This window comes from Parus major, chromosome 2 (genome assembly GCF_001522545.3).
Source record: "Parus major isolate Abel chromosome 2, Parus_major1.1, whole genome shotgun sequence".
NCBI classification, from domain to species: domain Eukaryota; kingdom Metazoa; phylum Chordata; class Aves; order Passeriformes; family Paridae; genus Parus; species Parus major.
The window spans coordinates 41,110,686-41,136,233 of NC_031769.1; the positions used below are offsets into that span (position 1 = coordinate 41,110,686).

The 25,548-nt window shown below is 37.9% G+C and overlaps 1 protein-coding gene across 1 annotated transcript; it reads right to left on the reverse strand.

Annotated features, from left to right (window-relative positions):
- On the reverse strand, nucleotides 1-25,511 carry DYNC1LI1 (dynein cytoplasmic 1 light intermediate chain 1). The gene is made up of 13 exons (XM_015618010.3): nucleotides 25,301-25,511; nucleotides 24,936-25,009; nucleotides 13,994-14,110; nucleotides 12,266-12,496; nucleotides 8,984-9,153; nucleotides 7,750-7,843; nucleotides 5,985-6,120; nucleotides 5,606-5,717; nucleotides 4,159-4,218; nucleotides 3,988-4,032; nucleotides 3,337-3,457; nucleotides 3,010-3,168; nucleotides 1-954 (listed from the first exon to the last, which is right to left on the reverse strand). Exons 1-13 carry the CDS (start codon nucleotides 25,468-25,470, stop codon nucleotides 842-844), a joined length of 1,602 nt encoding a protein of 533 aa, XP_015473496.1. The 5' UTR covers nucleotides 25,471-25,511; the 3' UTR covers nucleotides 1-841.
- Nucleotides 25,512-25,548: the final 37 nt, after the last annotated feature.

The window sequence follows — 25,548 nt, forward strand, 5'->3', positions numbered from 1 at the left end:
TGAAAGTTATTTAAATTTGAATGCAGAGAATACTTTATTAACTGATTACAGTTTTGATGACCAATTTTAAACCATAAGTAGTGTGGGAAACATAGTGGGGGACATTAAGGCTGAGCCATATATATATAGACAAATCTGGATACTGATATTCTGTACATTTAACCTCTGCTTTTTCTTTATACATCTTTTATTCAGTGTCTGAAATTAATCAGAGGAAAAAACAAAAAAACCCCAGCCAATAATTTAGTCTTACACCTGAATGCATTTTTGCATGGGTTTTTGAATGCAGTGTAAATTTCAGTGGAGATGAAACAGATTTTTTTAAACCATATTCCCAATGAAGTGTTTAAGTATAACTGGAGTTCGTTGCTATTATAGATTTGTGCAATTATTTTTCTCTTTTGAAAACTAGCAGTAGTTCTCTCATGTAGAGGTTAATCTATTTAAGATAGTATTAAACTTACCTAACAGATTGGGAAATCAATATAAATTAAGTGCCTGTGGTGTGTATCAGTTTTCCTGTTCTAAGCAACCCCTATCACTTAAGTGGACATACTTGCAATTTTACAGAATTACACTGACTTTTTAACAAAACCCAGGAAAAAAGAATTAATTTACTGTTTTTGCACTGTGAGCAGTGCTCTTACACATTGTGATAACTGTTTTCCATCTGTACAGCTCCCTTTTGTAAAGTTGGGCAACACATATAAAAGAAAGACAGACATCAATGGTTGGTGTTCTGAAAGTTATTTCAGTTCTTTAGTTCCAGTCACTGAAGGAAGAGGCAGAGGCAAGTTTGAATTATCCCAGAAAACTGAACAATTTGTTTTATTTGGTGTCTTCAAGATGCTTCGCCTTCTGTGGGAGATGTAGATGATGTAGGAGAGACCATTTCAGGTTTTCGTGAAATTCTGTCCAATTCTGCCTGAACATCTGTTAAAACTGGCTTCTGACCTACAAAATAAATGTGTATCATTCAGTCATGTTTATGAAGAACCTATGGTATCTTCAATTCTCAAATCAGACAAATCCTAATAATAGTTACTGCATGTTTTGGGTAAAAAAATTAAGGCATAAAGCCAAAACCCTAAAGAAACAGAGAGGAAACAGTAGAGAGAAAGTCATATCCTTAAAGTATAAAATACAGAAGACTATTAAGACTAGCAGTTATGACTACTTCTATACAGTTTTCTGTATAATTTGTTTTGAAATAATGCTGAATATAAAAATCAGGGGTTTCAGCAAGTCCAGCAAAGTCAGTTTTGTGTACTAGGTCAACACAAACCTGACACCACTGCTCATGGTTACACACACACCTGCAGAGGGCAAATCCCTTTCTCTTCTCACCTACTTATCCCCTCCCTAACTTGGAATGGCACAAACATTTGTTCAGCCACACTCTAACTTAATTCAAACTCAAAACACACCATTTCCCCCCACCCTTTTAATTCCTCCTCCTCGGTCTAGGTTTCTATCCCACTATGTTCTATAGCAAGAATGGAGGAGAAAACATGGGAAAAGGCAGTGCAGTATTAGGACTCCAATGCTATGACAAGGGTGCACAGCATCTGTAAAAGAATATTCTTACACATATGCAGTTGTAGCAGTGTCCCAACATCCTTTCTGAAGCTGCAAATTAACAGGAACTATCCATAAAGGTAATTTTGGCCAGATGTACTTCGCTGCTCTTCAAATCATTTAACTAAAGATAATACTGTATTAAAATCAAAATAGCTAATGTTCCAACTAATAAGCAGTGGAATTTCCCAAAGCTGCTGAGGAAAAAGTAATTCTCAAATCCCAAACTACTGTCTTAACAGACAGTTTTCAGATTTGAAGAGTGAGTGCCGCAGATATCACTAAATACAAGACAGAAAACACTGAGGATGATGACGAGGTCATATCTAAGCCACATTTATTAGCATTTATGATAACTCCTTGAAAGTATAGTCCTTTCTAATGTTAAACTGGCTGTAATCCTAACCCTTCATTTGTTGCAGAGTAGGAAATTTCTGAGAACTGTTTTCCTCCTTAATGATTAAATTCTGTCCTTGATGTTTCTGCCACAGCTCCAGACAGAACACTTTTCTGGAGTGTTTGCTTGGCATCATCCAAACCTGCTGCCAGCCACTCCCCACAGGATTTTTCAGTGGGTGTTCTCTGTGCCTCATATTGCGTCAGTTGCATTTGTTTGAACAATCTCCATATGTTGTTCAAACTGGCACTGCTGACTTTGCCTACAGCACATTAGGAAGCACTCAGACTTTGCTTAGCCAAAGTTTGCACTTAGAGTTTTGCACTTAGAAAAGGGAAGTGTGCACAGGTGAAAAAAAAAATCAGGGTTAATCTACACAAAATGTTAGTGGGAAGTGTGAAGTACCAATGGAACACCAGCATTCTCCCCTAAGTGCAGCATTATTAACCTCTGGGGAAGCAGGGAGTCAGTACATTCCTGCATCTAGTTTTATCACAGTCACTATTAAACATTTCTAGATTAATAATATTTTTAAATTGCCTCATATATAAACAGCTGTCAAAAGAAAACACCATAAGTATTTTTACAGGCTGTCACTAAACTCAAAGCACTTATCACATCAGAGCTAGAACACTAGCTATTAATTTAAAGCTATTTTAATACTGACAGTATTGTCAAAAAGAATCAACTTGAAATACAGTCCTACCCTATTTAAATAAGACTAGAAGAGGCTTATGGCATAAGCTATTTCACTGGGATGGTGGAAATAAGGGAAAAAATCTAGGAACTCATGTAGATATGATTCATGCTTAAACAACTACATGAAGGTTTTCTTTGCTCCTCTGAAAGCCACAAAAATACAATACTAAAGTGCTGTGAAAATAAAAGCAAAAAGCCATATAGAATATAAAAGCATTTATATATATCTAACATTCAGTTAAATACGGTAGTGTTCTAAATTCTGATAAACTATACTAACAGGAACAATGCATTCTACAATTTAGATTGAGTTGATCTTTTGTCATTAATCATACCTGACTTTTTTGCTGATGGTGGTAAGTTGCTGCCAGCACTTCCAGTGCCACCTCCTCCTGGACTGCCACCAACACCACCAGGGCCACCAGGAGAACCAGTTTTCTTGCTCAGGAGACTATTGAAGAAGTTAGCCAGGACTCCTTCAGATGTAGCTCCAGCTACAAGGGGAATAAGGAAAGAAAAAACACAACACAAAACCAACACAGATTTTCTAAGTAAATACTGATTTAGTGTGTTAATAAATCTAAATAAGAAAATTAAAGCAAGCAGGCAAAGCAATTATTCTACTTCTCCAGGTACATTTATGCCTTCATAAGAAAAGGTACCTTTCATATTGGGATCAATCTTTTTTGACCCAGTGGGGATAGGTGTAACACTGGCAACATTCGATGTTACAGATCTATTTGGTGTCCTAGGAGATCCACCAGGAACTCTTGGTGAGGCATCCTATTAAAAAAAAAAACAACAGAAAACAACAAACCAACAAACACAAAGTGTAAGAACAGGTTAAATGAAGCATTTTGCTATTTCTCACAGCTCCTAAGCTTTTGTATTTTAAATATAGTATCTCATGCAACTGAAATGACACAGGATTAGATTTTGCTGATTGCATACAAATCTTTTCACACCTGCAGAACATACTATTAACTTTAGTGTAACTAAAGCACAAGAGAAGCTTTTAATTTCATCCCCATGAGAAACCTGAAAATCCATCTGTTACTCAGTAGTGCCTCTGACCATAAATTCATTCTAACATATGAAAAGGAGAGCCAGGCCCTTTAGCCCTTACTGTCAATACAAGCTGTCGTGACTCACTGTGGAGTGTCATAATTTTAGAGCACTACGAGTCTTTAAATACTATGTAGTTTAAAACAATTAGATCAAGCAATATTTGAGAGTGCCATTAAAATCAAACTTCTAAATAAATAAAAGTTAATGACTTTCATGTGATGGTACTTAAAATTTTTGTTACTAACCACTGGCCTTCCTGCAGCAGTAGGTGGTTGTTTCGCCAACTGTGACTGCAAAAAAAACAAACATACATGTAAGTGTTGGATATTACAATGACTAAGAATAAAACCCCAAGTTTGTATTGAGAATGTTGTCAAATTAAACTCTTGCTGCTTGTTTCATAGACAGAAAATTACCTGCTGCTTCATAAGAAACACTTGGTCATCCTCTGCTACAATTTCTTTTTCATGAACAAACTGCAATACAAAAACATGAGCATAAATTTGACTAAAAGAAAGAAAGAAAGAAAGGTATTTTCTTTTTTATCTTCTCGTGAATATGACCAAAATATTCAATGAAGTACATGTATAAAATACTGTGATTGCTGCATATCACATTTTTCATATTTAAGACTGCTGCTTCATGATTCCATTTAGGCCAAGTTAATTAGAAGTGAAATAGAATTATCATTAACTCCTTTGACCTGTCAAGTATAAAGCTGTAGATACATTTGTAGAAAGACCCACTAAAAAGTTCACTTAATTGCTCAGTGAAAAGGAATTAAGTAAATGTTCACAAGGCACATTCAGGAGTTTCAGGATCAGTAAGAAACATTCACAGATACACACACTCTGCATCATGCAAATGTCTCTGCTAATTTATTGAGGTGTCACCTCAGTATTACTTTATAAGTAACTATGGCACACATGATTCTGCAGCTGTGTTGCACCACACTGGTGTAGGAACTGGACACAAACATCTCAGAACCCAATTCTATGCATCAAATCACAAGCACTCTCCTTCCAAATAAATTCATCAAAAATTTTTCCCAAGCAAGCATGGGAATTATCAGTATCAAAGTTTATAATCCAGGCCTGAAGTTTGTAAGCATGCAAAAGGAAATATTGTCAGTTATATTTTCCTTGGATACCTATTTAGCATGTCTTGGTAATTACCCTTAAGATTTCAGAAAGGACATAGTATTAGTTTCCTCCACTAAAATAATTCCCAATTGAAAATAAGATCAGTTACAAAATCTTAGCTTTGTTAGAAAAAAGCCATAGAAATATTTGCCTTCAATAACATTTGAGTTCATGGGAGTCCACTGCTGCAGGCATTTTGTTCAACAACCTCACATATGTTTACAGGTCATTCTGTCAAGGCCTTTCATTAGATAGCACCAGGGAAAATACACCGAATGTATGTAGAAGCTGTTTGCACATGTTTATTTTTGATTTTACACTGTCTCAAGCTTTCTTATTTTAAATACTCCAAAAGAAACAGAAAGCATTATGAAGTTATAAACAACTCAGAGCAAAATAAAATGTTCTTAAAGAAAATGAACACAACCTGGGAAACAGATAAGTAATATTTAGGCTTTTCAATACCAAACATGTCTTAAAAGCAAATCAAGTGTATTTGTAGTCTTAAACAATGTAACAGTAAGATGAAGAAGAGCTATACAGAACAAAAACATATAATGATCCTTTCTGTTAACTAAAGAGCAACTTTAAGTACAAAACAAGAACATTCCCCCCCCCCGCCCTCAGTACATCAGACTTTTGATAAGCTGGAAGCACAGTCTCAATGAAAGAGAAAAAAAATGACAGCAAAGAAGTTAAATGCAAAGACATCTCAGTGTACCTTTCTGACTGGTGGTTTTGTTATGATGTCTTCAAAATTGTCATCTGCTTTTAGTGTCTGGAAATTCTCATGCAATATTCCTATCTTCTTGTCATTATCCCAACCTGCAGGACTAGAGAAGGGATTATTTGGCTTAAAATTCTATTGCTGCTTCAGGCTATTCTTGCATGCACTCCTGAACTGCACACAACTGAGAGCCAGGAAAGCTGTCACAGTGCCCATTTTCCAATGCAAGATTTCTCCACTGGCACTCACCAAATTCCAACTCATGAGAATGTTACATGGAACTTTAAAAGGCATAAACCAAAAATAAATGCAGCTTTACAGTATTGCAGATTTTCATTTTGTAGTCACACACAGATAAGTGCAGATAACTTACATAAATACCGCATCTTTTTCCACAACAACAGCTGGAACATTGAAAGGAAATCCGTACAACTTCTGGACTATATATTTATACACTAAATCAATGTTTTTGTTTTCTTTTACTGAAGTGTAAATAAGTGCTGCCCCATCTAAATAATCATGTTAAAGAAAACTTTGTTTAGTGGAGAGTAAGAGAAACTAAAGTAACCTTTAAACTATCAAAAAAGGGTCAGCTACTTTGTAGAATTTTGAAGGGGAATACAAACCCAAAGCAAAACAGGTCAAATAACTTCCAACACTTCATTCTGAAATAAGCTATTAAGTAACTTAAATCAATCTTTCTTTTTTTCTGCATTTGTTCCAGGCCACCTCAACTCTTGATTTTCAAGTAAAGCAAAGGCTCTTCTTGCTTTCAAAGCCTCCCAGTACCAATGGTTTCACTAAATGCCCTTAAGAAGTCTCCTGCTTTAAGTGAACAAAAAATTTAAAGCCATATCCTTGTATATTCTCATTATCCCACCCTACAATCACTGCAGCACTGACACTAGCAGCTTCAAAAATGCCAAATATCTTCTACTTTCCCATCTGTGGTTTTTTTTTTTTTAATTAGGGGAACAAACTCTCACATTATACAGTGATCTGCTTTTAAAGGAAATGAAGGCAAATGAGTTTACTATGTATCAGTTACTAAAAGACCAAGAGAGTGCTTAGTATTCTAGCATGGTTCAGTATCAAATTAACACATTTTATGCATAAGATTAATAAGAGAGTAATTTTTACTTTGGGATTATAAAAATACCAAATTCCGTAATTTATTTCTACATGCCTGCAATTCAAATCTTAGAAGAAAGTCATATGGTGGGGTCTGATTCCTATTCTGGGAAATTTAGAATGGAATTGCAAGTTGTACATATGGCATATGCAATTATGGAGGCTAATCCCTACTGTTTTATATTCTTCTGCCACACACAAGAGTCACTACATAATTCCATTTTGAAAAATTAGGTCTTGGAAGCCCTTTGAAGGAAGTGCCATTTCAGCTGAGGTCTCTGGCTCTTGAACTAACTTTTCCATCTGTCACCTGCTGTCCCTCCAATAGCATTTAAACTTCCCTTTACCTCAGCACAAATGATGACAGACACAATGTAGGCATGTTACTGGCATCTAAAATCTCAGCATGTCTATCTGAATGAACAATATTAGACTAGTATTTTATACACTTCTTCTAAAAAAATGAAGTTTAAAAATAATAATAGCAGAGCAACAGCTTTTGGGCATCGTCTCTGTAACAATGCAAGAGAAGTCCGTGGACCTTGCCTACAGCAATTCACACCTCTTTCCTTCTGTCCTAACCTCGTCCTGTGGAATTACTGAGCATGGAGAAGACTGCATATTTGGGACAAAATAACATGCCTTATGTGCATCTGGAGCAAGATCATACTTAAATTAATTATCTTGTTGGTATTTAGGGAGCTTGTCAGCTAAAATGTGCTGTTCTGAGAACTGATTTCCTAATTAGGGAAACAGAGGCGATTCATGGTAAGGGGACATGCTAGAAACTCTTGTAGCTCTGTAAAAAAAAAAAAAAAAAAGGTACAAGAAAACAGAAAAATTTAATAAGATGTTGCCCATGGGGGTAGCTGAAGGAGACTGCAAGCTACAGTAAAAGAGTTTCATCCTACTTTGGTACAGACACAAATATTCTTCTAAGCTTGTCATAACTAATATAAACATTGAATTGAGTAATTGTATCATCTTTATGATGTGTTAAAGGATACATTGTAAGCAAAACCGTCTGATATGTGACTGAATGAAATCGAAGTGTTCATCTCTGTAGTCATGCTCTTTTTCCAGAACACTGATGGCATCACACTGTCAAAATAAACACAAAATTAATATACTGCTAAAATAGCAGTGCTGCTACACATCCAGTTCACAAGGGGAAAGGGAGATGGAGTGGGGTGGGGTAGTGCAGAGGAAAACAAAACCTTCTAAGATAGTTTAGAAGCACAACTAAATGTTTTTGGTTTTGATAATATATAACCAGATGGACGTGTACTGGAGTCAGCATAACTTGAGAGTTCAAGTGACTGGAACTTTTCATGCACTCTCCCTTCCCACTCCAATGCACTCCCCACCCAAAATCTCTGTTGAAAACTTGCCACTAAGTGACATCATAATTTTTTACCCAATGTTTTTTTACACACTGTGGCATTAAAAGACAGTGTTTTTAATCCAGTTACTAACTAGCTCTTTGCATAGGAAGGCAAAAGCAAGGAATATGGAAGCAGAAAAAGAAAAAAGGTGTGGGGGTGGAGAAAATAATAGATGGAAACTAGGAGGTGGGAAAAACATGCTGTTGAAATGAGAGGGTTAGCTTTCCAGAGAAGGAACAGCATATGCATCAAAAGATTTTGGCCTTCCTGGGGGACAGCAGAGGCTGCAGATGCAGTATGCTTAATGCCAATGAGAACTTAGGAGCCGGGGGGAAAAAGACAAGAAAACCAGATGAAAAATAGCCACAGAAGAACCACACCATTATTTTCATTAATATGGTTACATATCTAACAGAAACCAAAACAGATCACATAGACCCCTAAGAACTGAGAAAAGTTAGAAGTGCAGCACTTCACTAACTACAACTCTTGAAGAAGTTATCTTCAGAAAAATAGCAGAAATATTTAAAAAAACCCACTATTTTCAGAATATGGAGCACTGTGGAAATCAAGGGGAATTCTAGTTGCTTATTGACTAGCTCATTTCTGTGAGCAAAATCAGGTCTGAGGTATTTCTCAATTCCTTGAAAACTGGTAGAACTAAAGGAAAAGCTAATTCCAACAGAACGTTAAATAATGGGTTCCAGAAGATAACCAACCATCAATATTAAACACTTAAAGAGTTCTTAAGTGAGGTGTTCAGAATAACTAAATAACCATCTGCTTCCCACCCCAATCCACAATTGACAGAGTTACTTCAATAAAATACGCAAAAGACCTAAAATGTGAAACAAACCTTTGTACAAACTACTACTACAGGAATGCCTAAGTTACATGTTAGTGTATCTGCACCCAGGGGTAAAATCACACTGTCATCTTTGTCTTCCTGTAATGAAGTATTTCTTCTCTGTGGAGAAGCTGGAAAATCCTCGCCTGGTTCTATATACTCCTGGAAGTCTCTTACCACTGAAAGTAAAAAAAGTTACATTAAAACATCAGCTGCTTTATTATTTCAACAATGATTTCCACTGCCATTGATCTCTAGCACTGTCTGCATCTTGGCATTAAAAAGATGGAGCATGCACCTAGTCCTGGCTAGCTCTTGGCTCTGTGCAGCACAAGGGAGAACTAGCAAGTCTGAGATATGCTGGATCAGTTGCCAGAAGAACATGATCAGATAAAACTGCCTATAAGACCAATATGAAATATTTTCTTTTTAATCATTTCATTATGAAACCACTAGGCAGTTGCTACTAAGGATTGCTGTTTGATCTGCTTCCTAAAGGACATAAGTTCCCTTTTATTCTTCTTGGCAAAGTTAATGGAACAGTTTCAGAATAAACAGAATTAAGCTTCACACAAACTGCTCTAGCTGCCACTGTATACTAGGTTTTACCTACAAAGACCCTTTCTCCACACTTGACTCTCTGTACAGTGACTCAGTAGTGATATAAACAAAAAATAATAGAAAACATAAACACCATTTTAAACTAGCTTTATAACTAGTTAATAGCATATTAAACATTTGGAATGCTTTAAAATTATCAGATATTACTTTAAAATGTAGCAAGCAGGGTAAGTTACACTAACTTCCTTTCTTTCTAATTTTTGTTTCAAGTCCTTGTCATGTTCTGCTGCACACACCCAAGCCTCTAATTACACACTCACTATTCCGACAGTCAGGGATGCAGAGTGAGGCATAAATGTCTGTATTTTTCACATCACATGTCCTGTTCCACACAGCAGAAACAAGGCTCTACCAAACCAAACCACTGCCTTCTATTCCATCAGTAGCACATCCTGATTCAGCACAAGAAGTCAGGCAGCAAGGCAGCTCAGCTGCATCATGTGCAGGGGCAGTGAACTACACCAGAACATCCTCCCTTCTGTGTTAATCCACTGCTACCTTCACTAAACTGACTGAAGCCCTCTGAGTTTATACCTAGAAAAGCATCTGTTGCAATTAACAGAGCAAGATTTAGTTCAACACCCTGGAGGAAAACTTATGTTGGGTCGAGATTATTCCATTTTTCTGCAGATCTTGGATTTCACAGTAACAAAAAGCACATGCACACGTTATCATCTCAAACTGTCAACTCAGGCTCTAATTCAAGTCTGGTTTGAAGAGCTTTTAAGATTCACTGAATGTATCTGAAACCCAGAGTTCTCACCACAATATGCCAGTCACTCTGCAATGTCTTTACTGTATAGTATCCTGTCCTGGGATAATCACATAAATCCTCCAGTGGATTCCTAAAATTCCCAGTGTGTGATCATAACATACTAATCTTTATGTAAGTATGGAAAGCAGTATAAAGGAGGAATAATTTAGTATATCACAGCTCCAAAACTGTGGAATACTATCTTCCTTAGAAAGACAAGGTCTTCCTTAAAAAACACAATTTCATTAAACACAGATTAATTCAGTGAAGAGGAAGAGCTATTCCAACCTTTCACACACAGCTATGTATTCCCAAATGCCTTTCTGTACCAGTTCTAGTCCTCGCAGGGTCTGTCTTTGAGTGGAGTTAAGCTGCTAGAATTGAAGACAAACACAGCAGCATGCCTCCAGAAAACCACACACACAAACCCTCAGCAGATTTCAGTCCTGGTAGCAAGTTAAATAAGCTCTCAGGAGCACTGAGCCTGACGCAAGAATCTAGTGGGATCCTGTAGCCAAAAGTCAGGCAAACAATGTTCCCTCGTCCTTTTGGCAAGCTCCTGCCCGCCTAGCAATGCATGAAGTCACCTCACAACAGGATCAAAACAAAAACCAGCTTCCAGTCACAGCTGGATTGTGTCCAGGGTCTCTGTTATGGCCAGCATTCAGACAACTTAGATCTATAAGAATTAGACCAGATGATAGAAAACAAAAACTGACAAAACTAAACGGAGCAGCATTTTTTTCTTGACTCCTTTCATCACTTACATTTTCTGGATTTTGTAGTTTCCCTACTCTGTTCGCTCAGTCTATATAGAAGCAAAACTATCAGCATCCGTACTTTCATCCAGCAAAATCCTATCCTGAAAGTTTTTGAGGGTATGTTTAACACACGTGCACTAACATCCAAAACCAAACCAAAAAACACGTCCAAGAGAGCTCAACTCCTCCCACCTGGAAGATATGATTCTCAAGGATACTTCCCATAGAAGAATCTCTCCCTTAAAGGGACAAACAAAACAACTAATATTCCACATACCTCATTTCAGAGTATTTACAACTCTCACCTTACATTCCACTACAGCACAGCTACATTTCTAAACTAGTGTAAGCACTCATTGCTTAAAAATGTACCAGTCAGAGTGCAACTTCAGACTTAAAAAGCATGTTTAATCATGCTATTTGATCTCAATATGCAGCTTTCTCAAATCTCTTCCTTGTAGTAATTCACCAAGAGATGAATGGGAAAGATTCAAATTCTACTACCCTAAGGGAAATGCAAAGGGTTGCTCAAAAATAACACGGAGCTATAATGTGAGTTCAGTCAGCCAGTTTAAGAAACCCTGCAAAATCTTTGTGTTCTGCATGTTTAAAACTAAAAATACAAGACACGGACAGAGCAACAAACACATAGCTCTGTTAACATCAATAATAATTACAACAAAACTCTTCAAGTGGAAAGGGCCCAGATATGGCCATGCTGCCATAAATCCTCTCAAAATTTACACTTTTGGTAGGCACAGAACAGGTCCCAGATTCTCTAACTGGCTAACTACAGGAACAGTTAAGAAGCTGATGTAGTGATCTGCCTTTAAACAAATAAATGAAAAATTTATTGAATGCTTAGATTTTTTTTTTGCCTGGTGAATCTTATCTAGAAAAATACTTAAAAAGCAAGACTAATTTCAGCTGTGTTCATTCTGAAAGTTTTTTCCCCCCCTATAATGTTATTCTGTTAGAAAGACTAGTATTGTTCACATAGCTACTTGAGACTTATCTGAAGCTAGACTTGCTTGATAAGTTCTAATTTTAAATACCACTTCCAAAGAATGAAAAAGACTGCAATGGAGAGATTAAATGGTGCAGAAAGCATTAAGCATATTTAAATGGATTCCCATGTATTTGCAGAATACTCACTCTTTTGCTCCATTTCTTTCATTTCTTCAGGAGGAATTTTTAACTTGTCAATATGTTCTCTTACAACACTTGCCCATTTTTGTAAAGAATCCAGTGCAGTCCAAGGTCTAGACATGTCTACTACCAACATAACTAGAGTGTCCTTTAGAGAGCTCGCCTCCATTGCAAATTTAAGAAGACCTTTGTGATACAGGTCACCATCCAAAATCCATACATTACATCTTGTTTGGTCTACAAAAAAAAAAGAAAAGCATTTAATGAGATTTACTTGAAAGACACCACTACATAATGGCTATTGAATGTTCTTTGGACATGTAAAATACAAGGAAGAAAGCAGATGATGTTTTATCAGTCCACTGAACATACATAATGACACAGCAATCTGCAACTTGTGGGGAGACAAGCTCCTCCCCTTTCAAACCCTGAAGTTTAATGGCTGATAACTGAAGATTTTAAATACATTATCTGAGAGAGAGGTTCCAGAGGAAGCATTCAACATTTCCAAAACAGTTGATCACCATTTTTGAGTAGGAAAATGTTTTCTTCAAGATGCAACTTAGAAGAGAAATATTGGGTGAACTCAGTCATCTTTTTGCAGACATTGGCCTGCTCAGCTCTCAAGGACTGCCATCTCTCTTTCAAAACTCCATCTGACATGGTTGGATAACTCTTAGAGCATAGAATGTACTTCAGGCACTCAAAAAACCCCGAAGAGCTGTAAGTTTTTAATGACTGAGTTTGACTTAACAGACTGTTTACTCTTCCAATTTGCAAAAGGACAATCACCATACAAACAGACCATCCCACTGTTTCCCCCCCAAAAATACCACAATACTAGAAATTCACCAACACTTGTGCAGTATAAGAAGAAATGCTGATTCAAAATTAGCTGGCTTAATGTAATTACATGTCCTTTCAGGCAGATTTTTATTACTTGGTACAGAAGTTCTGAGGAAGACATTTAAAGAAAACTCCCAATCTTCTTACATCTGGTCCCAAGCCATCTTGGAGACCAGTATCCAGACATGAATGTCAGGAAAACATGTGATTTCAGGGAAAAAAACAAAAAAGGGCCAACTTCTTATAGCTCTCCTTCAACATGTTTGGGATTTTTTTTTATAATATACACAAGAGTTCCCATTTTCCTCCAAAGCTTCCAGTACATCCTTATTCACATCTTATAACTCCAGGTACTGGGGTATTAAACAGGACCTTAAACATACTTTTTCCTTTCTAGCCATACCTTCACCCAAGCTTTTGGATTTTCTTGTTTGTTTTTTTAAATCTCCTTTAGCATTGTGCACAATTTCCTACCCATGAGTTATGGCAATAGTCTTGCAGATTGTGTGCCAGCAAGACAAAGGTTTCTCTGTAGGTTCACATTAACTACTTGCCACAGCAATTGAAATGGAAGATAGAAGCCTGGTCACCTTCTCCTCTAGGCCTGAGGAACACACATCTATTCAGAATATTGCAGCTAAGTCTGCTTCCCTGGTCTTTTCTTTTTAGCTTTTTCTTTAGACAGGTTCCTCTCTTTCTCTACCACTTCAGTGGTCATTCCTGATATCTACCGAAGAAATTACACAGACAAACTTCCTTATGTTTGGCATAAGCTGGATTCCTGCATACTATAAAGACAGAAAAACATCCCACTGTCATTTCAAATATCACACTACTCAACCATTGCTTTCAAACTGGTTTAAGATATTGTTACAAATACAGACTCACCATCTCGGTCTTCATCATGCACATTTAAATACAAATACTCCATTCCTCTTCCTTTTTTGTACTCCTCTATTCCTTGAATTTTTCCTATTAAGCTAGTTTTACCTGCTCCATCTTCACCTGAAGAAACAGAAGATATCACTCAGTCTTTAAGCACAGTTACATATTAAAAATCACCTGGGGCAAAAAGAAAACTGTATCTTAACAGGGTAACTAAGCTCATTGGAGTTTCGAAACACAGCAGGTTTTGCCCCATCATCCATCTGTTATAAGTGCATGCTTCAGCTTCAAATATTATTTCTACTTATTGATAAATGCAATTATGACACCAACAATGTTACCTGAAATAGGCTTTTATACAGATCTTTAAAAGCATATGCTAAGGAGTAGTTAAACACCTCAAACCATTTCAGTCTTTCACCTACAATCAAAGTAGTATCAAAGTTTTTCTAAAATAGAATTTAATTCATAGTAAGCTCCCCTTACAGTTCAGAACTCTCTCACTTCAAACAGCACACTGAATCAGGCAAATCTGTTACCTCAGCTTTTATGCATTGGTTTCTTTGAATATTTTCTCTTTTACAGCTCTCAAGAAATTTTTAAAAGAAGTGACAAACAGTAAGCCCACTGCCTTACAATACATTTGTGTGTATTTGCACAACACAGAGACAAGCCCACAGTCCAGATGCATTCATTCCTATTCTCTCCCTTCTAAAGGGAGCTTGGATAACCACTGAACCTTACAGCATATGCACAATGTAAACACTTGAACTACTGTCAGAGACCCTTCTTGAAAAACTTCATTTGTAATCATGGGTCTCAGAGTTGGAAAACTTCATGTGCATTTTTTTCCAGTTCAAAAGAGAATCAAGTTGAATTTGGACATAAAGCAGGGGTTTGTCAGTTTGTTTTCTTCTCTTATTTGCAGAATGATGAGTATTGTAACAGACATGACAAAATTCTTGAAAGTCACAGCTTATAAAACTGAGGTTTATCCCAGGTCCCTAAGAAACACTTTATCAATTTTGTGTCAAACAGAACATTTTTTCCCAAGTCTCTCCTATAGAGGAAGAGTCTAAACACTTGCTTTTAATCACATAACAAAGACAAAAGTTCAAGGGCAGTAATTTTCACTGCTAGACATAATGACTTTTTCCCTGTGAAAAGAACTGACCACGATCTTATAGATGTCACTATGACTACATTAAAAACACTATAGCTATAACCACTGTAAAGAACAGAGATATCACACTTTGATAGACTGATTTTGAATTTGCTTAACATATCATCCCCAAATTTGCCACACTAAGTCTTCAATTCAGACTATAACTTTATTTTCATATTTCACTAACACTGGAAAACATAAGACTGCCTACTCTAAGGTGCCATGGGAATTTTACTCAATAGAATGAATGCATTTTAAATTAAATACATTTTGAGAAAGAGAGAAATAAAACCAGAACTGAAGTTTGAAATCCAGTTAAGTATAGACAAGTTAAATGAAAAAATAAGTTGCATTCCTTTAACTTATCCACAATTTAAGGGTTCATTTGTGAGCTCCTGTATTAAATCAAGATGCACATTAGCAAACAGTTACAGCTAGTTTTAAATAACCATTGGAAAGCAATGCTACTTTCTAGTCATACATCACGCTTTTCCTCTTGTAAGAGTATCTTTTAAATGACTCTGACGAAGAGTGAAGAGTTCAAGTTTCATCACCATAGATGAATTACAATTCCTCCTCTGCTTTCACCTCTGTACTTACCCAAACTTAAAATTGTCATCTACAAATAACTGAGAAGACTTTATTAGCTGCTGCTCTAATGTTATGAAGCTGCTCTAACTTTTGCCAACAATGTCTTATGATTCATTGTGCTATTTTACCTTTCTGAATTGGCAGCTTCAATTAATGCATGCCAGCAGAAGGCTCAACAGGTAAGACAAATGAAAATTTGTTACTCCTTTTAATGAGGGGTTGCACCAAAGAGCTTTCTGAGTTTCTCAGAACAGTTGACTTCCAGCTAAGTTCTTTTGCATACTAGAGTTTGATTCACACAAGTGTCAATAAAAATTTCTACTTGCTTGAATTTGGGAAACTTTACTATCTCCTGTGTGTATCTACCAGCTCTTAAAGTAGCTGCAACAATTCTAAAAAACAGCCATGGTTGTAAAAAGTTCTGCATCTGATAAAATATACACCTAAACAGTCTAAATTAGAACATACAGATGGCTAATACCTAGACAACTATTGTTACAAAGTGCTTATGCTAAGCAATATAAGCAAGCTTGAAATATACTTCCCACAGGCCCCTTACTTGTCATGGCTCTGTGTTATTTCCTCTCCAACCCCGTATTTCCAAATGCCTAAAATAAATTTGAGTTCAATATTGTTAAATTAATACCTTATGGCAAAGTAAGAATTGGAATTTTATTTTCCCCTCTACACTAAAAGAAGCTTTACCAAGTACAGCACAAGACAAATTGATTTGAAGTAAAATGAGTACCTCTGGACACATATGCACACACAGCAGTAATTTCAGCCTTCCATCACAGATCTACTTGAATTTAATCTGTTCCATGAGGAAGCCTGTATATTCTCTTGTCCTTAGCAAATATTCACCCATTTCAAAACATTAAGATCAGGCAGGTGGATCACTGACACACAACAGTTCTGTACAAGTTACTGCATGAAGAGAGCAGCACTCTTCTTTCATGAGGGAAGCCAGAATGATGCATCAGTGAAGTCTGAATTTAATAATACATAAACCAACTAGTTTATAAACAGGATGACCCATTTGCAAGGGTACAAAATAGCTGCCTAGCTAAATATGCCCTAGCCCATAGGAGATCCAGAGTTCTTGACATATGTAAACCAAATTAGAGTCAGTAGTATTTTAAAAGCTGTGAGGAAGTAAAAACAGGACCATCATTAATCACACAAGGACTTCCTCTTTTTTGCCCAAACAACTGATCATAAAGGTGAGGAAAAGATAACTGTCTTGGCCAAGAGGAGACAGAATCACAACAGAATAGTTTGGGTTGGAAGGGACCTTCAAAGGTCAGCTAGTCCAACCCCACACTAGTGAAACCCAGCATGCTAAAACTTGAGGTTTCATCTATGTCTACTTTCTATGCATAGTATGTTGCATATACCTTTTGAAATCATGACAACTGCAAATGTATTTGTATCCTTGCTATTATTTTTTCCCAACCTACTCTTCAATAAAAAACACTTGAAAAGTCAACACACTTTGAATATACTGAGTTATGCTAAGAAAGAGCAGCAGCAGATTTTTGCTTTGTAGCTACTCTTCAACAACAGTATCAAAACAAAAAATCTTAAACCAGTGTTTATCTAAAACTCCTAGATTGATTTTAGAAATCTCATTATCAGATTAATTCTAAGTGCTAACTTCTAAGACTTCTCAAACAAAATTTATTTAATTTACTTAAAATAAAATTTGAACAAAATCCAACATTGTAATGTTTTACCTTGTACAGCATTTTTTCTCCCCCCCCCAGACGAGAGAGAAGTATATGCGAGGAAATTAAAGTCTATTAGCTGTTGGAGGTTTGATTGATAATGCACAACATACTGATATAATTAACATTAATTGCTACCTGGGGCATATAAAAAAGTATATATGTTAAGAAAATATATAAATCACAACACATATATGGCTTTTCAAATTACAGACCTTAACACATTTAACATATTTACCTTTTTTTGTTTGTTTCTGGATATCTCTAAAGTATATTAAAAAGTAATACTGCTTAGTTTCAGACAAAAGGAAAATTTCATATCCCCTAGGCTCAAACATTACTGCATATTAATATTATGAAATAGAATTTTTTTCAAGTGCTATTGAAGTAATATAGAAAACAGAGCCTTATGCACCTTCAAGAATAATTACCATCAATCTCCACTTCATTTCAAAATTTTGGAAAATCCTGTAGCTTCTTTATATTTAACTGTGGGATAATTAAACAACTGACTTCCATACCTAAGCTCACAGAGGAAAACATTTCTGACATAGCTTTTCAAGGGAGAATAGAAATCAGGTAGATTTTGCAACCTTCTTTTGCAAATAACATAAAAAAGGCTTCCTTTTGTGGTGTAAATACTAAACAAAATTTCTCCATTAAACCAAACTGCATTCACACATTAATACAACAGTGAAGAAACAGAAGTGATGTTTCTAACATAAGCAGTGCTATGCACCAAAGCTGAACACAAGTAAAAGAAAAACAACAGATTTAATTTTGCACAAAAGTCAGGCTAGGAAGCAGTTGAAACAAAGCCAAACCAATCTGCTTACACACAGTATTTCACTGTCTTGTTAACAAAATGGAAAGTCTTATACCCAACTAAACAAACGCTGTTGCATTTTTATCCGCACACTGCTGCTACTACATTCCTCTCATGAGCTCCAGTTTGGAGTTGTGAAAGCTCCTCTGTCCAAGGTGCTACTCTGTTCACAAAACAGATTTTGAAAACTTCCTTCTTGCTGCTGCCCCCAAACATATAGGAAACTGTAACAACAGAAACCCTTCCCAGCCTCCTCTCTTCTCACTACTCCAGGCAAAAAGCACTTTTACTGAGCAGAAAATCAAGTATCACTAAATGTTCTGCTACAATACAGAATTTAGCAGACTGGTCCCCCCCCAGACAGGAAGAGTGGGCAATGAGGTGAATGAATCTCCTTCTGTGAGTGCAGGCAAACAGGCACTTATCTGTGTCCTGCTACACCAACTGTTCAGCCATAAACTATTACATTAGAGAGGACTTAGGCTCTCCGTTACAGAACTTATTCAAACTTTAAATTAACATTTTCAAATTCAAAATATTTACTACTCATGCTATTTCCACATTTCTTTCAGTTTAACAAATGAAAACAGAAGTAGAATTTCACTGGTCCTATAACAAGAATCCTTTAACACTTCTTACTTGTCACAGAAATCTGTGAAACATGGAAGAGCAATTAATGTGTTATCTCCAGGACAAGCATGAGCTTTGACTGCCTGTCTAAATTGTTCCTCCATTGTAAAGTGTCCCGTGTATTTAAAATATGTCAAGGCAAAGAGACAAGAAGTGAATATTTATTTTGTGTCATCAGTATTGGTAGCCTGCCCCTCCTCAATCCAGGACTGTGATTTTATTTCAACAGCTCTTTGAAAAACTCTGAATGCTGTACTTGTTTGTAGTCTATAATCCTAGTGGTTCCTTGAAGGAAGATTTTTGTTTGAATTTTAAACTCATCAATTAAAATTCAGCTTGATATGGGAATTCTACAACTCATCTCTAAAAAAAAAAAACCCCACATTCAAACAAGGCCAAACAAAACTAGAAGTAATGGTTCCAATTAACATCTTCTGCACACCCCACACCCCTAAGCATATTTTTGTTAATCAGCTTTACACTTTTTACAATGCAAAATACTGCTTCTGGATAGAAAAATGCAGAATGTCCAATATCTGTAGCATAAAACATTGCATATTTTTATTAATAGAAAAAAAAATCTATCTTGCTTAAATATGATAAAACAAAGCCATCAAGTCTAAACATGAGTTAACAAATGGGGTTAAAATGCCTTCCCAGAGTCCCAGAGCAATCTCTATTCCATACCATGAGGAATGCCTAAATCCTGACACAGCGGCGTAGAGACGTAATGATCTTCTTCCTACTAGAACCAAGCACATGTGCACTATTGCTATTTTCAAGATAAAATACTTGTCACAAGCTAATAACTGCCTTTTCTACAGCTGCATATTAGTGAAAGAGGCTTGTTTACACATTCTATACTAATTGAAGGATGTCCTTTACAGAACAAGACCAAAATAATCAGAGTAAGCCAAATTCAGTTTGCTTTCAGAGAATTAGAGAACAAAATTTGTTACGCTGATGAGAGCCCTCTATACAATCTCTCAAACCAACATGGAAGCACACAATAAGTAGGCCATAACAAGTTTACAAATAACTTGTCACTAAATTTTCACTTGCTCATTGAATAAAAATTGTCTCCTTCTCCAAGTTTATTTTACTCTGCCAGATAAATCTTTCCCCTCACATACAGTTCACTCACTATATCTGTGGCACTGAAAAATTAAGTAACTTTTCTGAGGAGCACCTTAATTGCAGGTCAGCCTTTCAACATGACAGAAAGCAGATTGCAGATAATTCTTCCAGCAAATATTTTGCCATGTCCTGCACCAGAAGAATACACAGCCTGACTGTGGAAATATGTACAGCAATGGTGTTAACAGTGTTTGGAGAGACCCACAGTCAGAGAAAGGCAAATATAGCAGAGAATTCTACAGTGACTATGAACAGCATCCATTTCTAACTTAGTCCTTCTCCTTTAACATAGCAGGAAGTTGTCTAGTGTATTTTATCCTGGTTCAATACCAAAATAGAATAATCCCATGTTACTATCCATGGGACACCTTTATTGGTACTCCTGCCACTAACCTGCCTGAAAAACACAAAAGCACAATTCCTTTCAGTATTCTTCACCTTTGGAGCTATTTCTGAGATAGATCCAGTAACCAGCAGCTGACACTGCAGAGACAAACTAAAATAAATGTAATTCAAGAATTTCAGAACTTTCCATGCTGTTTTAAGTGATTTCTACTACACAGCATTCTTGTAATTTTGGATTTTTGGAGGGGTATTATAGCAGGAAGGACAACAAAGACAATACACAACAAAGAAGTTGTGTATTTAATTCTAAAAAAATGTAGCTTCAAAACAAGCAATTAGAATTTTATCTAGGTCAATGCCCCATCAAAACAATTGACACTTTAGAAGCATAACTCTGCTGACCTAAACACAATTTGACTACATTTGCAAGGCTTTCATTGCCTGCAGAAGGTGAATTAGTTGCAAGAGGACAAAAAGAAACCCTCTGAATTAACTTCTGCAGTACTAGGTTTTTTAAAATATTTGAGATTAATAATATGGACAGTATGAACAAGCAGTATTTTATCAGTTTCAATGATCAAATTATAAAAAGTAAGCTGTCAGCTTTTGGAAAGAAAAAATGAAAAGAAAAACTAATTTTTATACTGTTGAGTACAAATTTAAGTAAGCAGATTTTACAATCTCATGAAAATTTGCCATATCAAAACTTAACTTTCAAGGTCTTTATATTCCACAGGTCCACTAGAAAAAAGCAGCAAGCTAAACCTGCTCTTGAAGCTATATTAGGAATGGCTGCTACTGCAGAAAATGGTACACCTACACACAGAAAAGTGTACCTGTAAATTAGCTGTGGATTCTGCTTCTTTCCAAGCATCCTTACTGGATGCCACTGGACAGGAGCAGAGCTCCAAGATTCAAACAAACAGGCCTAGCCCTGGGAAGTGATATGTCTGGGATAAAGAGAATATGTGGACATGAGGCAACTGAACTCTCACTGCCCATTAAATTCAAAGCTTTTATCATCAAGTCAAGTAAAATGCATACAAAACTCAAGCCCACTAGTGATTCACAAGAAGCATAACTGTGTAGTAAGACACAGAGAGTCAGGCATATGAGTGTCACTGGATGGTTTGACATTGTTAAAATTGTAGGCAAAGAATATACTGTGCTTCAGAGACAGAGAAATGTATGAAACACAAAGCCAGATAGAAAACAACTATTCAATTCACTTGCCAGCTGGGAGGCTGTGTTCTGGTGCATCCTGGAATGACTTTGAACATTTCTGCCTGAATGCATGCAGCAGTTTATTGGATAAATTATTAGTTCAGGTCTCTGAATCCAAGCCTTCACACATTCCACAGCACTAAGGATTCCATCCATAATCTGCAATGGTGAGTTGTCAGCTGCTCCCCTCTACTCCACTCGCTGATGTATCAGAAAGGGAATGAACACAAGAGCTCCCAGTTATAAGCATCAGTTCTCTCATCACAAAAACCATCTCCTGTGATCAACTACCTTTATTACACAAATGAGCAAAAGGCAGCCCAGGAGAAGAAGAAAAAAGAGAAAAAAATAAAGCAAGAGCAACAAAAACACACTGCTTTGGCTATCTGCAAAAAGTAGCTAGAAATGTCAATGAGAGCACTCTATATCCTTAAGAAAGCATGGACATTTTTACATTTTCTGCTGGTAGCAATGGCCACTATGACAAAACTATCTAGGAATCGGAGCAGGAGGGACTTACAGTAAAGTTTAGAAAAGCTTGCACTTTTATTATTTGTTCATACAAGAACAGAAAGATGAGAAGCTTTCACACCACATGTGGTGCCAATCAGAGTTTAAACTTTAAAGAAAAATAGTTATTGAAAAAATGTCTGCAAGTGAAACAACTTTGGAGAAGTAAAACTGTAAGTCAATTAATTTTGGGCTGATTTTGAGCAAATTACTACCAATATTATTTGTTAACCTTCACTTCACAAAACTATGTGCCATATCTAGAGATTAACATTTGGCATTCCAGTCTCCTCTAGTTAGATAACTCCAACTGCTTTGCAGGTTCTTAAAAATGAGATGTTAACACAGCTAAAAATAAATACTGAAATAGCAGAATTTGCATGCCAGACATAGGTTTCCAGAACAATTAGGCATACAACTTTATGCACTGTTTGAAAAATAAAAATGCTGTAGGCAAATTAGAAAACCTGTCCTAGCAAACAAAAGAACACTACATGGTGGGTTTTTCCAGTTGGTTTTTCAGGGTGGGGCCAAGAGATGTTGGAGGTTTAAGGGATTATTTTTAATGCAGTTTGTATTGAAAATAAGAACTCATTTATTACTATAAATCATATTTAATCTCGCAAGTTTTGACCAATATGACTGTTTATAGAGTAAATATTCGCCTGCCACAAACTGACTGAAAACTATCGTGATGCTGGTCAGCTTTACGTCTTTTGCTTAAAAGTACTGAAAGTATAAAGAAACTTAAAATTATCATGCTGGGAAGTACTCTGTATTAGTAACAAAAGTTGGTACAAAAGTATCTAAAGGAACAAAGCTTGAACATAGAGGAAATGTTTGGTAACAGAGAAACCATAAACACAACTCAAAAATCCAAACAGATAGAACTTCACACACTGAATCTGTCCAATACAGAATACATAAATCCTCTCCATTTCCTGTGCCACTCTGCTTCAGGAGCAGCATCATAACTTGCAAGTGAACAACAAAGATCACATATTCTCATGAAAAACACAGCCATGGTCCTCACTGGCCAGTCCTCAGACCTGATACTCTTTTTCCTAAATACATGCCAAATTTGGGGGTTTTTTGCCCCCTGTTGGATCAAGGCCTTCCAGAAAATACAATTTCTAAGCAAGAATTAGAATTTCTTCTATAAATCTGTACATTTTCCAAAAAAATGCATCAGACAAATAAAGGATAAAAAGCTTTTACATTAAGTCATTCTATAAGCTCTACAAAAATGGTAAAAAAGGAAATTTATATACAACAGGTTGTATGGCACAAACTACATGAGCATTTGGAAACAATCTATGGTAGCCTTTCTAGCTCTGAAGGAAGCAGTCTCCAGTTACTGAGCACTAAGGATTACCTGACTACGAAGAGAGAGGAAAAACAAACAGTGTAATCTTCTTGACAAGGATCACAGCTTGAAGAAGAATTTTCCAACTTCAGCAAGGACAATCATCCAATTTAGGTTCAAAGTGTCGTACAAAAATCCTTATGAAATATTTCCTTTGTTTAATATCACTGCAACTTCCAATCTCAATATCCTACTTAATTACATAACATACAAAGCAACAAATTAAAGGGTAGTAAGTCTTGTTAAAGCTTCAGAAGACCATGCTATCATCCTTGCACAGTCTTCTCCTTCTCAGTCAGTTTTAAGTAACCACTCAGCTTATCAAAACAGGAAGAAAAGGATCACAGTGATTGCTTTAGGATTACAGAGGGAAAAAAAAAAAGCCTAACTCGAAAAACCTCGAGAGTATAAGCCATGAGGCTACGCAGAATCATAGCGTGCACAGAGTCTGCAAAAATATCTTTACTGAGTTTTAACCCTGTTTCCAAATATTAACACAGTTCTTTCTGGGGACGGGGAGGCTGGCAAAAGGAGTGGAAGAAGCAGCTAGTTATAAATCCATACACCTGAACTCATTATGTTGTCTAGTAGTAATAGTATTTAATAGTCTTTGAGGTAAACAAAACAACAAAAACCACACCACACTAATAATAATACTAATAACTATTCATACACATACACTTGAGACCATCCATTTCTCTCTCTCCTGCATGAAGCTTTTAATTTTGACGTATCGTTTTCCTTCATGAATTGCAGCTGGGTGTCCAATCACCGCCCTATCAAAGTCCCCTTCCGTACCTCTCACCTTGCCGAGGGCCAGGCTGGACTAAGGCCTTGGGTGGAGATCCCAGGGCGGCAGCGCTGCCGCTGGGTGCGAGTGGGCAGGGCAGAGCCCGCACGGCCCTCCCCGCCCTCCGGCCCGCAGGCAGCACCGTCATTGATGCCGCTCGGGCCATGGGAGCGGTTTTTGTGTCCGCATGACACACCGCAAGCGCCGGCAAGCGGCACCGCCGGCTCCGGCGGGGGAGGCTTCGGGAGCCGCACGCCTCCCAAAGCCAAGGCTCACGTGGGAGAGACAATAACAGCTCCCGATCCAAGCCATCCCCGCCTATGGAGCCAGGCTGGGGGAAGGACAGTGAGGGTATTATAGCGAGGTACCTATGATGAGGCGCGCATCTAAAGTATCCGTGGACAATCTCCAAAAAGAAGCAAAGCCATGCAAGGGGAGGAAGCGGGAGGGTTAAGACAGCGCCTTGCCACCCATCACCCCCCCCTTCCCTTGGGGCGCTAAACAAGGGAAGCTGCAGGCACCCAAGAGAGCTCAGGAGCCCGCCTGTGTACGGCGGGGATGGGAGAAGGATCGGGATGCTTTCCTCAGTCTGTGTGCGGAGGGGAAGGCAGAAGGATCGGGATGCTTTCCTCACCCAGCAGGAGGACGTTCTTCCCCGAAGGCAGCTTGGAGCGCGAGCGCGTGGACACCTCGCTGAGGATGCAGGACCTGGCGAGGAGAGACGACAGCGCTTAGGAAGGGTCTCCTGCTTCCTGCCGGTCCCCACCCTCGCCATCCCCTGGGAATGGGGGGGGCTACGGCATGAGGGGCGGGGGGCAGGGCAGGAGCTGCCACTGCCAAGGGGAGGTGCCCCCCCAGCTCAGTGACTGAGAGGCACTGAGCTCCAGCGGGGGCGGGGGGATTATCCAGCCCCCTTCCCTTCGCCCCCCGCAGGGCACCGAGGCACTCCGAGGGCGGCGGCCAGCGCGCCCGGGTCCGCGGGGCGGGGCGGGCACTCACCAGAGGTTCTGCCCATCGTCCTCATCGCCGCCCGCCCGCAGCTCCGCGTTGTTGTTGTTGGCCGTGGCCGTAGAAGCGGCGGAGGAAGCAGAGGAAAAGCTGGCAGCCGAGCCGAGCCCGGAAGAAGAAGAGGAGCCGAAGGAGCCGGCTCTCCCCACCGCCGCCGCCATCTTCGCTGCTGCCTCCTCCTCCCTCCCCTGCCCCGCCGCCTCCCCGGGACGCGGAGCGGGCGGCGGCGCCGCGGCGCC